At 37.3% G+C, this 15,955-nt stretch overlaps 1 protein-coding gene across 1 annotated transcript; it reads left to right on the forward strand.

Moving 5' to 3' along the window:
• Positions 1–9,295: 9,295 nt before the first annotated feature.
• LOC134474903 (zinc finger protein 709-like) lies at positions 9,296–10,523 on the forward strand (the record flags this gene model as incomplete). The annotated part of the gene is made up of 1 exon (XM_063243948.1): positions 9,296–10,523. A coding segment is annotated over one exon (1,209 nt), but the record flags the coding sequence as incomplete, so codon positions are not given.
• Between the last annotated feature and the right edge of the window lie 5,432 nt (positions 10,524–15,955).

Genomic DNA, 15,955 nt, shown 5'->3' on the forward strand with positions numbered 1-15,955 from the left:
CAGGAGAATGGCCATGTATTCAAAGACAGCGTAACCTACATAGTAAGTGCAAGGCTGGCCAGAACTACAAAGTGAGACTATGTCTTTAAATCAAAAAACTAAATTGAAAAAAAAAAAAACCCAACCAAGTAGACAGAAAGACTATTGAAAACAAAAATAGAGCTGAGTGAAATTTGACCTATGTAAAATGGGAATTATTGAATGATGCTGCAGAGGAAAGAAGGCCATGTAGTGGCATCCAGGAGGCAGTGACAAACACAGACTTAGGAATAGCACCTATTGTGCTACGGGACAACAGTGACCTCCTTCCTCCAATACATTTGCAGTTCACTAGACTGAAGACTTCTAAAAGCTCATGGAAATGTTAAACTCAGGGCAAACAAGCAGCTTGAAATTCTGGCTTTGGAACAATGCCTTTAGCAGACATTTCATAATTAAATTGAGATAAGAGAAATATAATCCTGCCGTGTTTGATATCAAATGCATCAAGTTTAATGGCTCACAACATTGAGAAATGAAGTCATAAACCAAAAGAATTTCAAAAATTTTCTTAGAAAAAAATATACTTGAATTATCAGAAGTGGTCTTCGTTGTTTGTTTTGCCCATAGACCTATTGTCAGGCGTCGTTTATACAGGAAAGTCATAATGTGGGTACATTGTGGGTCTCAGACTACAATCAACCTGTAAGCTTATAGCTGCTTAACTAATATTATCCAACAGGGGAACAAGTCAGCCAGAAAAGGTATGTGGAAAGAGCCAAGGCATTTTGTGGGAACAATAGTCCAGTTGTTCTGGTCATTGAGTATGGTAATTGAAGCCTATCAGGGCTTCCTGGAGGGGGTGGTGGTAACTGTAGTACATTTCAATCTGTCGTTTTTTCTCTTCAGGACCATGTAGACCTGGTCACTGCATCTTCACCTTCAGGTCTGGCTTTCTTCAGCTGTGCCTATAGCAGTGATTGTTGTATTTAGTTTTTTGCATTGACTATTTGTGGTTCCAGTTCCTCTCTGATTGTATATCAATTTCTGTCTACCTTGACGTCCTTTGCTAAAATCACAGTTATATTTGAATGAATAAAGTGAAATATTCATTAATACAGGCCAGGGAGTTAGCTCAGGAGGCAGAAGGGCCTGCCTGGAAAGTGCTAGGTTCTAACATTGATCCTTGGTACCTAAAAAAAAAGGAATTTAAACGGCAAGGAAAGAAAATAATTTCATTTGTGAAAATGTAGGTTTACAAAATGTATAACTAAATATGTCAATGGCAAATTAAACATTGTTAATAGTCATATTTAGTATCTAAATATGACTTGTATCTAAATATGTAAAGTTGTTGGGTCTGGGGATTGAGCTCAGGGATACAAGGAGCTGTCTGGAGAGCACAAGGTCATGAGTTCAATCCCTCATACAGAAAAAAAAAAACACAGTTGTCAACCATTCAGTGCCATGAGCACATTTATTAAAATGGATACTTGGTATTTAATAGGCTTATGTTTCTTTTGTGGTCTATGAAATACCTGCAGAAAACATGGCAACTACAGTGAATGATATACTGTCCCTTATAGGATTGCTATTTTCTGAGTTGTTTTTATTTTTTGTTTTTCCACATACTTGAAAGTTGAAAATGTTGGCTGGTGCTAGGTAAAAAAACTGTGATAATCATTTTTTCAATTTAATGATATATTTCCCTATATTCATTAAGAACATTTTATTTGCTACAGTTACTCCAATCAAATTGATAAACAAATTGTTAAATTTATAGGCAGCTGAGTTTGTTAGAAATAGAGGCAACCATACCATGATATAGTGGAATGAAATTCCTGAACTTCTATGTCTGGTATGAGTTTGTGTTGTCTAAAATGCAAGAATGAATTTTAGGAACAACAGAGTTGAAAGGCAGAATATATCTATTGAGAGAAAAAAAGTGAAAGTATTTTGCTCTAAAGAGCGTATATTGGAAGTGGGAGGTGGAACCAGGGGACTTTTACCTTAAAGTCACTTTCCTCTCCCCTATTCAACCTACCTGTGGCCAGAAAAGAATCTCCATCAGCTACTTGCATATCAGCAATGCCACCTTTAATTAAGCACCACCCAAGTCAAAAACTATATGTATGCTGCCCACATATTTCCAGAAGAAAAAGCCAGACCCCCAGTGGTCATGGGGTTCTCCCCATATTCTTAGAATAAAGGCCATTTTGACTTTGTATTCTCTCCTTTACTACAACAAAAATCCTATCTGAAAGCTTCTATCTGAGAAAAACAGGAGGGATTCTGAGCCTGTAGCAAAAGACTCTGTCTTTTCTAGAGACCTTATAGAATAAAATCATGTGATGAGATAGGTTTAAAGTGGGTTAGATTACTGAGATTACCAAAGAGGTAAATTAACACAATAGAGAAGCAGAATATAAGAAATGTAAAAGTGGCCTTTTATTTAAAGAATGTGGAGAGGAGCTCACAGCCACCAAGGGTTTGCCCCCCCCCCCGCTGACTATGGGGTTATGGGGTATATGTGACTTTTGACTGCATGTGGTGCTTGGAGGGGACATTGATGTCATGCTAGGAGCTGATGGGAATTTTCTTTAGGCCCCTGGGAAAGAAAGAGGAAGTTGTATTCAAGGAGAAAAGAGGAAGTGGCCATATGAGTAAGCATCCCTGATTTCACATTCTTCCACCATGAACTACAACCATGAGGTCCTGTAATTGTTTGAAGGGCAAAGCTCTTTCAAGTACATCCTTTGATTTGAATGAAGAAATCAAAACAAAGAATTTTTGCTATCTGTTTTCCTCCATGGCTGTTGGTAACCCATTCATAAGAAATATTTTGAGTCAATTCCTTAATGCATTGTCGATACCATAACCAAAATTACAGATCAGTTCAGTTTCAGAAAAAGAAGCAGCACTTAAAGGCAGGGTTAAAGACTTCAATGCAAGTATCCATGGCATGGTGAGATCAACAATGTGTGATACAATCTACTACTGATTTCTCTGACTTCAAGAAAGAGAAAAGTTTATACTGATATTGTTATACTTGAATGAATCTCTCGGTCTACTATGTCTGATATTAGGTTTTTGTCCTGTAAAGTCAAAGAATGAATTTTACGAACAACAGAGATTAAGAGAAGAATATACTTATTCAGAGAAAAAAAGCTGCCTGAGAGAGAGAAGGTATCCTGAGCAGGTTGCCAAACACTGTCCATTCTAGGGACCTTTATAGAGTAAAATCATGTGGTGAAGTGAGTTTAAGGTGGGGAAAACTAGGAACTCACAATGCAGATGGGCATAAGATGGGGCAGAGTTATGGTAGCCAATAAGATTATAAGTTCAGGTAAAGCTGATTAAATTGGGAACAAAGGGGGAAGGGAGTCACATAGAAAGCAGGCATTCTTAGGCAGCTGTGTCTCTTCCCTTAGGGGTTTGGGAGGGTGACTCCTGAGTTCCTCAGGATGATAGGAACTATTTAGAATGTCAGTCATTAGGATAAGGATACATTTCTTTAAATGGTGACTCCTGACTTCCTTAGAGTGCTAGGGAAATATTTAGAATATCAATCCTTAGGATATGGATGAATTTGATTGTCATTTGTCTTGAGCCTTGGCCTATAGCATGAGGTGTCAGTCTTCCCATTGGTTGCAAGGTATCTGGTCTCCTGCATGGGCTCCTTGGGAGACCTAGCCCTGTCTCCTGCCAATAGTATTTAAATAATTCAGGACCCTGTAATAGTACTGTTTGGAAAATTGATTACAGATGTCTTGTGCTCTGGGTGAATGTTCTGGGGATGACAGTGTGCAATGTATATACCATTGTTGCCCCCTGATTTACATGTTTTGGAATTTAATTTTAGTTGATGTGTTCTTTTTTCCTGGAAATCAAATGGATTTGAAAATTAAAAGCCTGAGGAAAGCTCTTCAGTACAAACACTCCTCTGTCGAGCTGAGATCACCACTGTAGAAGAATGGCAGCTCCAGAAGCTTCTGCACTACAGTCTATCATTTGGGATCCTCTCTTGCAGGGAGGGGCTCCTTTCTCTGTTTATTCTTGACTCAGAAGGAGGGCAGTAGAGCAGGAGTCAATCAGTGATGAAGGGGCAGGCTATATGAACTGTCCAATCAGATGGGCCACTGTTGGCTGTGACTTCTGTCTGTTCTGGTGTCTCAGCATGATTTACCTGTTCTGAGTACAACAATGGTAACAAATGCTTGCTGGATCTCATTTAGTACTTTTGATGTCCTGTGGCCTGTTTGGCAAAGAACCTGAGAGACCCTGGAGCCATGGAATGGTGAGGTTGTGGATAGGTGCCCAGAAATAGTGTGGATTGGGCGAAACCAGTTAAAAGTGTTTAGGAGTAGTTACAGTATCTGGTGCCTCAGGTATTTTGTTAGCTTCAGCTCCTGAGGTCCTCCAGCTTTGGCCATGGATCATTCACTATCCCTTTTGCCTCTTGCTGTTGGCAAGGGTAATTTGGGGTCCCCAGAACCCTGGCTTCACTATGACAGCAGCAGACTCAAGTATCATCTTTGAAATTCACTGCTAGCCTGGTAAGTACACCATCTTAGTCATTGGGCAGAGCTTGGGAAGACCCTGACTATGATGCTTTTGTAGTTTGTAGAGCAGTAATGAGCTAGGTCTATGCTCTCTTTCCACAGAGGAGCAGATCTGGAATGTCCAGATTTTACTAATGTATGTAATGCAGGGCCTCATATCCACAATGGCTCAACTTAAACTTGGGCTTTTTTGTATTTATAGTGATCTCCTAAATTTATAGTATGTTCTCCTATTTCCGTCCTCATGACAGGTAGTGACAAAGGTCCTGAGAATTCAGAGATATGTAATACTGTGCCTCAGCAGAGAAAGGCTTCTGAAACAACTGGTGAACTCCTGTGTATTATACAGATCAGTGCAAAATAATTTCTGATCATACTTAATGATTTAGGTGGCACCTCAACTCACAGACTAGGTTTGTGAGAACAGCCATAGAGTTTTGAAGTCTGAGAAAAATGAAGCAAATATGAAAGTGTTATCAAGGACAGGGTAAAAATTTGTGAAGGACAAAGTCCAGAAGGGGCTACCTGTTAAATTCTCATCGAAAAATTCCAAAATTTACGCATTTGCATGGACATATACATGTGATATCCTTCCGAATGTAAAGGAATAGGGGTGTCACCTCTGAATTAAGAGCTGATTTAGTAGCTTGGTTGTTAATAGACAGTTTAAATATGGAAATTCTCTACAATGGACTTATCTAAGTGGTGTAAATGAGAAGCCCTAAATAGAAGTTTTGCAGTGATATCGATAGGTAAGCATGAAGGGTTTTCTGTTTAGGATGGATCAGAGGATTGTGGAAGAGAAGTGGAAGTGACTGACAGGATGCAGGCAGCAAATAGCCGGACATGCAACAGAAAGGGTCTTCACTGAAAGTCAGGTAGTTTTTAGAGTAAGTATGAAGTAAATTTTGGTTCTGATTGCTTCATTGAAGTGATCAACACCAGCTCTGGCAACAAACAATCAGTATTCCACATCCCTGTCAATCCATAATTTTTGTGTTCTATACTTGAGATCTAATTTGATTATCTCTATTTATGCCCCAGTGTCATGAAGCTGAAATTTTCAATTTTTTGTACCAAGGATCAAACGCATGACCTATGCTTTCCAGGCAGGTGTTCATGCCACTGAGCTAAATACGCAACTATGAAAATGTTTTCTGTGTAGTATGGATGATATCCACATTGTTTCTGAGAAAGTGTTGAATATTGTTGGAATTTTTCTGTATTGTATGGCTATAATTTTTTTTAAAACAAACCAAAGTTGTCTTATGCAGTCTGTTTTTAAGTTTCACTTTGTCTGTTCGGTGTCTCAGTCAGGGTTTGTCTATTTTAGACAGCTCTGTAACTTAGGATAGCCCCAAATTCAAGGAAGAAATCCTTCACCAGCCTCCCAAGATATATTTCTTATATTTTAATTGAAAGTGATCACTTGGTGACAGTGAGGTATAATTTACAGCTTGGGCCTGGTTTCATTTTATATACATATTTTAAAAATACAGCTGTTTTCCACTAACACTTGAGTTATAATTTATATACCATATTTGATGTTATTTATGTTTTGTTCTATGAAACCAAATTCATGTTTCAAAATGCTGCTTAAGTATATTAAGAACAAAGTACTCATTGGCCTAAATGAGATTTGAACAGACATCATCTGTCTATCAAAGTGATTGCTGAGATTTTTTATTTAATTTTCAAATTGGTAAAATAGAACAGAACAAGGCAGCATAAGGTCAACTAAGATCACACAGTGAAATTGGTACACAACTTCACAACTGGTTACTGGGATAACAGTAATAGGTATCACAGTATATTTTGTTATCTTTGTCATAGTTGTTCTTTAATCACATACATCAAAATGAGATGAAATACAGAACATTATAGAACTTATCAAAACAGAATATTGAATTGAGCAGTACCATTAATCAGAATAGAGTGAAACAATAATAAAAACAATTTCCTTCAAATAGATAGTAGAAGGAAGTCCCCCTTATTTGCTATGGTCTACTTCCCAGGAGATGCTCAGATTTCTGGTTCCCATTTGCTAATGGGAGCGGGTAACAGGAGAAGAGGGGTAGGGAAGTGGGATGTTTGATTCTAGGTGGTGCATCAGTAGGTTCACTATTGCTTAGTAGGGAGACAGGCTGGTTGTTTGGTTTCACAGCGCCCTAAGTTCCAACATAGCATGGATATTAGGAGCTGCTGCTGGTTCTCCCCCTGGAAGGGCTGCAGTTTTCCAGACTGCCACTGCTGACCGGGGAGGGGAGGTGCTTGCTTGGCTTCCCAGGCAATTGATGAGACATTTATCTGCCTCTGTGCTTTGTGGTTGCTAGTCCTGCAGGCTTCTCACTGTGAGCTCTGCTTTAGAGAAAGTGCACAGGGAATCTTGCCATGACTGAGCACAAGAATGCTCCTATTTGGCTGTTATATTAGCAGTGAGTTGCAATCTAGCATCAAATTTGCTGTCTTCAAAAATATGTATAGACACAAAATTAACGACCACAACATGGATTTAAATTTGAACAAATCAGTCTTCATTCAGCTGTTTTGTTTGGCTTTATTTGTTGAGTTTAGTTTTGTTTTATTGAGACAAGCTTTCTGTATGTATATCAGCGGGATTTGAACACCCTATAGAGCTTAGAATTGCCGTGACCTCACTGATGCCTTCCTGTCCCGCCTTTTGAGTGCTGGGATTATAGATATGCACCACCACACTTTGCTTTTGATTCAGATTTGTAGGAGAGAATTTAAGATATCCCAAACCTGGGGTCTCAACCTTCGAGTGAGAAATATATGTATGATCCTTTAGGAGGCGGTGATCTTTGAGGATGTGGTTGTGAACTTCAGCAATGAGGAGTGGAGTTTGCTGAGTCCATCCCAAAAGAACCTCTACAGAGATGTGATGGGTGAAATCTTTAGGAACATGGCTGCAATAGGTAAGGATGAAATCTTTTTGGCACTCATGCTGTCAGAATATTGTTTGTTGCTCATTAGTGCTGTTTCGTTAAAAAGAATATGAAAATATTTTTAAAAATAGCTCAGACCTGGACACATTATATCATAAATCTAAACAAAATCTATTAATTTGTATGTATTACTCAACTGAGTCCTGGTATTTCTATGTCTACAATTCAGGAGGACTTGGGGATATCCAGGAAGCTGAAAAAGAATGCAAAATTTACTGGAGATACTTAAGGTAATTCACACTCACAAGGAGAAGAATGTTCCTGAGTAATTAGTGAGTCAGCAGAAAAATGACCACCAAAGAAATGAGGTACCATTTAATTTAATGTCAGTAATATTCTCCAAAGATGTATAAGCTAGTGTATATATGAGGGAATTAAATCCTAAAAATGTATGACATTGCATATAGATATGTAAAAAAGGCATACCCTTTGAGTTATGACATTCTGCCTTCAGTTTTTCTAACCATATATACATGTGAATACAACACATTCATTATCTAACAATTGCTAAGATTGCAATAGAATTTGAAATAAAACTGAGTGCTCATGTTTCCAAGCCATGCTCTAGACAATCAGCGATTCTGATTAATATTCTTAGTAGGCTGGTGGAATGTTAGTACACTCATTTTGAATATCAGTATGCAGGTGTCTCTAGAAATTGATCCCCTCATACTTGCCCTGGATACTTTTAAAATCTCAAAATCTGCATAAAATACTGTTACATGCTTACTCATATACAAAGCAGATCAAGTTATAACAGATCAGGCCTTGAAGCTTATCTATCTATCACTGGATTTGTGGAGAAGGAAAATGTTAATAGACTCTCTGTGATTGTGCATTATTGTAAACCAAGCACACTAGGAATCAGATTTTGCAGAATGGCAATTTCAAGATCAAACTTCACAGCTTAATGATCTATGAAAATCTCTTAAAATAGATTTTTAAAAAGTTATAGATTTATGCTAATACCTGTTGTTCATTCCCAGCCCAGAATGGAAAAAAATGTGTTATATAATGTCAAAAAATAATATAATGTCATTTGCCGTAAGAATTAGATGGGTCTTTCACCCATCAATTCAGTGAAATAGCTCAGCTATAAAACCTAAAAGGTCACTGGCTTTCTTTTAGATGAGAAACCAAAATACAAAATGTGGAAAGAAATGAAACAGAGTTGTTAGAGAAAAGTAAGACTGACCATACAGAATAGGGAACTACAGGTTAAGGACAGAAGAGAGATTGTGATGGGGAAACATATGAGAATAATCTGCATGTGATACACATATGTACCCATGCCCAAAGTGAAGCTAAAGATTCTGCATTTCAAAGTACCAACTTTTAAGATTTCCAAATGCGTACTAGTCTTTTGGGAATGGTTGTTTTCAACATATCTTACAAGGCCATTCTGTTGCTTTATGGTCAGAATTCCTTAGCAGGCGTTAAAAACAGAACTTGATTTTAATGCAGTCATTAAATGGAGACCAATTTCACTGTGAATTTTTCTTTTTTTAAATTTAATATAAGGAAAGATTAAATAAGACAAAATAAGTAGAAATAATACTGCTTTCAAAGTGAAAAAAAAGTAAGAAATCGCAAGATGATGATTACAAATGCTGATCATAGAAATAGTTATGAAATACAAAAGTGAAACATATGAAGTGGGGATTCAAACAGTGAGACTGCAAACAGTTTTGTTCAATTCTCCAAGAAAAGCTTAGTAATATGGTTATAAATCCTATATGTGATTTTTTTCTTTACAGAAATGACAAGCTAGGGAAATCTTATGGACATACATCTTGGAAGCAGTGTAAAGAAGTATTCCTTTGTACTGCAGAAGGTAATGTGAATGTGAAAGAAACAGAAACACATCACGATGTTCAGATCCATGAAAAATATTGTAGTGGAGGGAAACCCTACGTATGTAAGCAATGTGGGAAAGCTTTTAACACACGTGCAAATTGTAAGGTTCATGAAAGAATTCACACTGGAGAGAAACCCTATGTGTGTAAGCAATGTGGAAAAGGTTTCATCCAACCTGGAAATTGTAAGGAACATGAAAGAATTCACACTGGAGAGAAAAAATATATGTGTCCGCAATGTGGAAAAGTATTCACCAGATCTAAACATTGTAAGCAACATGAAAGAATTCATACTGGAGAGAAACCCTATGTATGTAAGCAATGTGGGAAAGCTTTTACCAGACCTGAATGTTGTAAGCAACATGAAAGTATTCACACTGGAGAGAAACCCTATGTATGTAAGCAATGTGGGAAAGCTTTTAACACACATGCAAGTTGTAAGGTTCATGAAAGAATTCACACTGGAGAGAAACTCTATGTATGTAAGCAATGTGGGAAAGCTTTTACCAGACCTGGACATTGTAAGGAACATGAAAGAATTCACACTGAAGAGAAAACATATGTATGTAAGCAATGTGGGAAAGCTTTTAAAACACAGGGAAATTGTAAGAATCATGAAAGAATTCACACTGGAGAGAAACCCTATGTATGTAAGGAATGTGGGAAAGCTTTTACCAGACCTGGACATTGTAAGGAACATGAAAGAATTCACACTGGAGAGAAACCCTATGTATGTAAGCAATGTGGGAAAGCTTTTACCAGACCTGGACATTGTAAGGAACATGAAAGAATTCACACTGGAGAGAAACCCTATGTATGTAAGCAATGTGGGAAAGCTTTTACCAGACCTAGATGTTGTAAGCAACATGAAAGAATTCACACTGGAGAGAAACCATATGTATGTAAGCAATGTGGGAAAGCTTTTAACACACGGGGAGATTGTAAGGTTCATGAAAGAATTCACACTGGAGAGAAACCATATGTGTGTAAGCAATGTGGGAAAGCTTTTAACACACGTGCACATTGTAAAGTTCATGAAAGAATTCACACTGGAGAGAAACCATATGTATGTAAGCAATGTAGGAAAGTTTTTAAAACACAGGGAGGTTGTAAGAAACATGAAAGTTCACATTCAATATAAATCCAGTATATATAGGCATCATGAGAATGGTTTCAGCACATGTACACATTGCATAATGCATGAAAATCTTCACACTGGGCAGAAAACTTACATATGTAAGGAATGTGGGAAAGGTTTCAGCAGAAATGCTCATTGTCCAATACATTATAAAATTTACATGGTTGAGAAACTCTGTGTGTATGTGAAGAATTTGGGAAAGCTTTCACCACACATGGATTTTGTAAAATACATCTATGACTTCACACTGGTGAGAAAGCCTATGTATATAACAATGTGGCAAAGTTTTTACTGCATATAGTCATTGCAAAACACATGAAAGATTTCACACTGGGAAGAAACACTGGCTACATAAGCAAGTGGAGACACTTTCAGCAGCCAGATTGTAAGTGAAATACATGAAAAAAAAACTCACACAAGAGATAAATCCTATGTGCTATGGGAATACTCTCAGCATACTTGATCATTGTTACATATCTGAAAGAGCTCACTGGGCAGAGATCCTATGTGGATTAACAATGTGAGAAATATAGCAATCCATGTTACTTATTAAATACATAGAAAAAGCATCACTGTTCAGACAGTTTAGATCTAAGTTTACTTTAAAAATCCCAAGGAGACCTGAAGAAATAATCAATACAGAAGTTAGATGTCAATATTTCTTCACAAATATTCCAGAAATGACAAATCTGAGGCGGGGCTCTCCTTAGGTGCACATGTTGTATGGTTTTCAGTTAAACACTTGTACCTCTCTAGATTTTTTAATCTAGATGTTTTTGTGCTTCAACATGGCATCTTGTAACTAAACATGCTAAACTGAAATGGGCTTTTCACTTTCAAGTATGGATAGTGCCTCCATACTTAATATTTTGTCTTTAAAACTTAAATTTTGTATTTTCTAGTGAATTGTAATGTTGTTTATTTAAAGAGGAAAAAAGTGTAGAAATAATACAGAATTTCAGAAAAATAAACAATAAAAAGTCACTAGTTGATTAGTATCATATTGTCATCTTAGAAGTAGTTGTTCAAGTTACAATTTTAAAGCATACAAAGTGATATTCAAATAATGACACTGTCATGGTTCACCTCAATGATCCACCAAAAAGTTATTAATATGCCTATCTGTCCTACACACTTTTTTTTCTTAAAGAGGGTAAGATTAAACATAGTGAAACAGAGCAAAACAGTTCATAAGGAAACAAGTTAAGGAAACACAGATTTCAAAGCAAGTCCACTGGAAATGTTCACTGTCTATCTTACTGTCTCTAGTTTTCTTCCAAATAGTTGTTCCCATCCTCACACACATTGAATATATACTGAATATTATAGAACTAATCAAATAATTACAGAATGATGCAAGCTTTTTTGATCTTCAGGACTGCTTTTGGGGAAGTCGATAATGACTACCATAATGTCTCTCATTGTCTTTGTAGTAGCTGTATTTATCTTTATGTATGCTGAAATTGAACATAAGAGACTAGACTAATGTCACTCTGAACAGTGAATAATAGTATCCTGAGAAGGAGAAAGGTGAGGAATTGCCTAAAAAAAGAATGCAGAGGACATAGTTAAAAGTGTGTCAGGATTTAAAAGCTACAATAATCTTGTTGCTCTGTTTAGTTTGGTTATATTTTGTTCTGGTCTGTCCACTCATATTAGATTTGAGGGCACAGAGAGATAACCGAAAAATAGCAGGTTATACCATGGTAATTATTGTTAATTTCGTATTAACTAAAACTGAATCCCTATATTACTTACATTGTCTTCTATGATTGATTTTCTTTGAATGTTTCAATGTTATTTGGCCTTGACTGATTTTATTCACATTTAGTATGCTTGCTGGTATCATGTTCAAGAGCAGAGGCTACTACTCTGAAGATGACAAGGTGTAAAAGATATCCATTGGTGGGCTGGGTATTTAGCTCAGTGGCTTAAGGCACCTGCCTGGCAATTGTGAGGCCATGAGTTTCATCTCCAGAGCCAAAAATAAATAAATAAATAAAAGATATCCATTCCAGGTTTGATTTTTTTTTTAATTAAAGAGAAGAAAGGAAATAAACAACAAAGCAGTACAAGGGTACAAGTAATACAGAATTTCAAGAAAAAATACAGTAAGAAATCACTAATTAATAGGTTACATATTGTCATTGCTAGGGTTATTTCCAAAAGATGAAAAATATTAACAAAAGATGCGAAATATAAAATAAAAAGCGGCCTTTATTCTGAGAACATGGAGAGAAACGACCGGCACCCCCACCGCTGGCGTCCAGCGATCTCTCAGGCCGACTCGTGGAGTGGGATGCTGTAAATAGCCTTGGTTTGGGGTGGAACCTAAGGCGGGCATTAGGGATACACAGGTAGCCCATTGGTCCTAGGTTTGGTGCCATATGTAAATTTCCAGGGGCGGGAAGATGGCCTCACAGGTAACTTCCTAGGGGCAGGGGAGATGGGGCTTCCTGCTTCTGGTTGTGGCTTTCCTGGCTACAGTGTCCTATCTGGGCCAAAATCCTTTAAGTCATCTTAGAAACAGTTGTCCAAATTATAAAATTAAAGCATATAAAGTGGACATTCATACAGTGAGATTGCAGAAAGTTATGTTCAGTGATCCAACAAAAGCTCAGTAATATGATTTTCCATCCTACACATGCAAGCACGCAGTTATATCCCTTAGACCACCTTCCTTTCCTCTCTTTTTTACAATAACAGTTACACGTTTTGAGTTTTTTACTCCCACAGTTCTTATTACATTTTTTAAAGAGAATAAATCCTAACATGACTACATAAAACAGAGACAGTTAGAACAGAAGGATGGGCATAGTACATGATGCAAAAATAGAATATTAGATGATCAAAAATGGTTACCCTTGTGCCTCTTGCTATTTTTAAAAAGAGTTGCTATATCATCAGGTATAATAGAATTGATCAAAACAGTACAGAACAAGACCAATAAAACCTACACTGGAAACCTTGCAAGACTTCCAAAGAAGATAATAGTCAAACTATAATGGGCATCATAATAAATCTTATTGCCTTCAAAGTGGTTGTCTATACCCTCAAACTTGATACTATCAAACAAAATAGAATATAGTAAAATCAGACAGAACAAGATGTGGAGAGCAATACTGGGGTTCAAATCAGGTTAATAGGAAAACAAATATTTACTATAATATATCCCGCTATTTTTAAATTTAGTTTTCCCTTAGTTGAAAAAAATAAAAAAGTTTAATTTAAAAAAAGGGTGTAGATTGAGATAAAAGAGGACATTGTAATAGAACAACACTGGTCAGAATGGAAAAATTTAAGCATAATTGGGTTTCAATCCCAGATAATCTAACATAATAGTAGTCACCATAGTGCCTCATTCCTTGAATTATTTGAGTATAACTTCATATACCATAGCATCAAGCATATCAAGACAGTGTGAAGCCATTCAACAGAATGAAAGAATTACAGGGTATTTAGAACCAGTTAACAGAAAACGAACAATGGTTTCTATATTATCTACTTGCCTATAAAAATTTTTCTTTATACTATCACATATAGTAAAATATAGTAAGATACAACATGTTAAAACCAGTGGGAACAGATAGTTTGTTAGAGAGGGACCATTTTTGCACCACTGAGATTGAGCCCAGTGTTGATCAAGTTGGTTAATTTTGAATATGTTGGTGAGTTAACATTGCAAACATTTAGCTGAACACTTTTGTTTATGTTTGCTTGGAATATTAACCAACAGAGTGTTTTCTTTTATATTATTTTTAACACATTATTGTCTGGCTTCATTCTCAGGATAACTTTAACTTTGTCACTTAAAAGAAGTTGGTGGTGGGTTTTCCTTCAACTTGATCAAAGAATTGAAAAACAATCAGTATTTATTCTTTATTATATACTGGATAAAATTCACCAGTGCACTTTTTGTATTCCAGCTTTGTTGTTGTTATTAAGAAGCTGTGATTTTTACCCATTGCCTGTGCTCCTTATTGCTCTGTTCATCAGACTATTTCCTTCTGATGCATGTGGTTTGGGGACATCAATGGACCCCACATATCCATTAAGGATCACATCTCATTTTACTTACAGATGCTACCATTTATTTTGTATCTTCAAACTATCTCTATAATATATAATTTTGTGAGTAACTCCTTTCAGTTACTCAGATTTAATGCACACACTTGCAGGGTTTGGTTATTGCTGGAGGAAACTGGGCATGGTGAGGGCCTGATCTCTAATTTAAGGCTTCATACCCTGACCTGCCTGCAGTGTCCCCATCTCCTGACCTGCTCCCTGTAAACACCTGTCCTGCTCCATAACTACGGTGAGTCCACATGTGGCAGTTCAAATCTGCACCTGGGTGGAAAACATTCAGTCAAGTTGGGCTCTGTAACAGACTGACCTCATACAGAGCTCCCCTGAGTGAGAGAGGGGGCCTCAGGCATGTAGGGAGGAGCTCTGGAACCATTCCAGCTCTCTCATCTGCAGCATACAATGTGTGATGCTTTCCTGAGAACTTACTGATGGATGAGGAGGTCTGGACCAGGCCTTTTTTAGCCTTGATGTCCTACACCTCTGCCTGGACCATCTCTCTGACTTTAGATCTCCACATAGATCTGAGCAGACTCAGTCTTCCTCTACCAGGCTCTAACTCTATGCTGAGGTTTCAGGTGAAAAATCTGAGACCCTCGAATTAATCTTATATATATTTAACCAGGAAATTCCACTTCTAAGAGTCATTATAAAAATGAGATTGACAGACACTGTATTCTCTGCTTAATCAGTTAAGATGTGGACTGTTGGAAACCATGAATCTTCCACAGCACAGCTGCTGAGTTAATTATAAATTACAGCCACTGGAAATGCTGAAAGAAGGCTATGTCCTAGGCCATGTCCCTTATCTTTCCTGAGATTGAAGAGAGCTTGTGTCCTGGCTCTCCACCCAGCAGTGAAGAGACACCGGCCTGCACAGCAGGTGAGGACAGGAGAGAGGAGCTGGTCAATGGCAGACCTCTCATCCTGGGAGGGATGCCTTTATGGTTGTTCCATTTTATTTTCCATTGCATTATTTATAGTGCTCCACTCAATATTACTTCTCTTCTGTTCAATTCACTTAAGAATAAGTAGTTGGTATTTTCTTGAATAGGTGAGTGGATTTGGATGACTTAATATTCTTTTATATGTAATGTAGGATATGCATATAGAAGAACATTCAAGCTTCACTTTATAAATATATAAAATAAGGAGTCCTTTTATTCAGAAAGGCAACACATCATTCATGACTAACTTTTAAACCCCCAACACATGAAGCCATGCAAATCCTGCTGTGGTGGGTGTCCTGCCCTCCCTACCTAAGAAGTCACTGTGCTCATCTGTGTCTGGTAGAGGACACCCAGAATCTTCTTCTGAGTCTCTTTTTCCAGCAAGGAGGACTTGAATCTTCCTGTGCTCAGGTCAAGCAGG

Source organism: Cavia porcellus, unplaced genomic scaffold, assembly GCF_034190915.1.
Source record: "Cavia porcellus strain 051 isolate PalLab524CR breed Dunkin Hartley unplaced genomic scaffold, mCavPor4.1 scaffold_42, whole genome shotgun sequence".
Taxonomy (NCBI): Eukaryota; Metazoa; Chordata; class Mammalia; order Rodentia; family Caviidae; genus Cavia; species Cavia porcellus.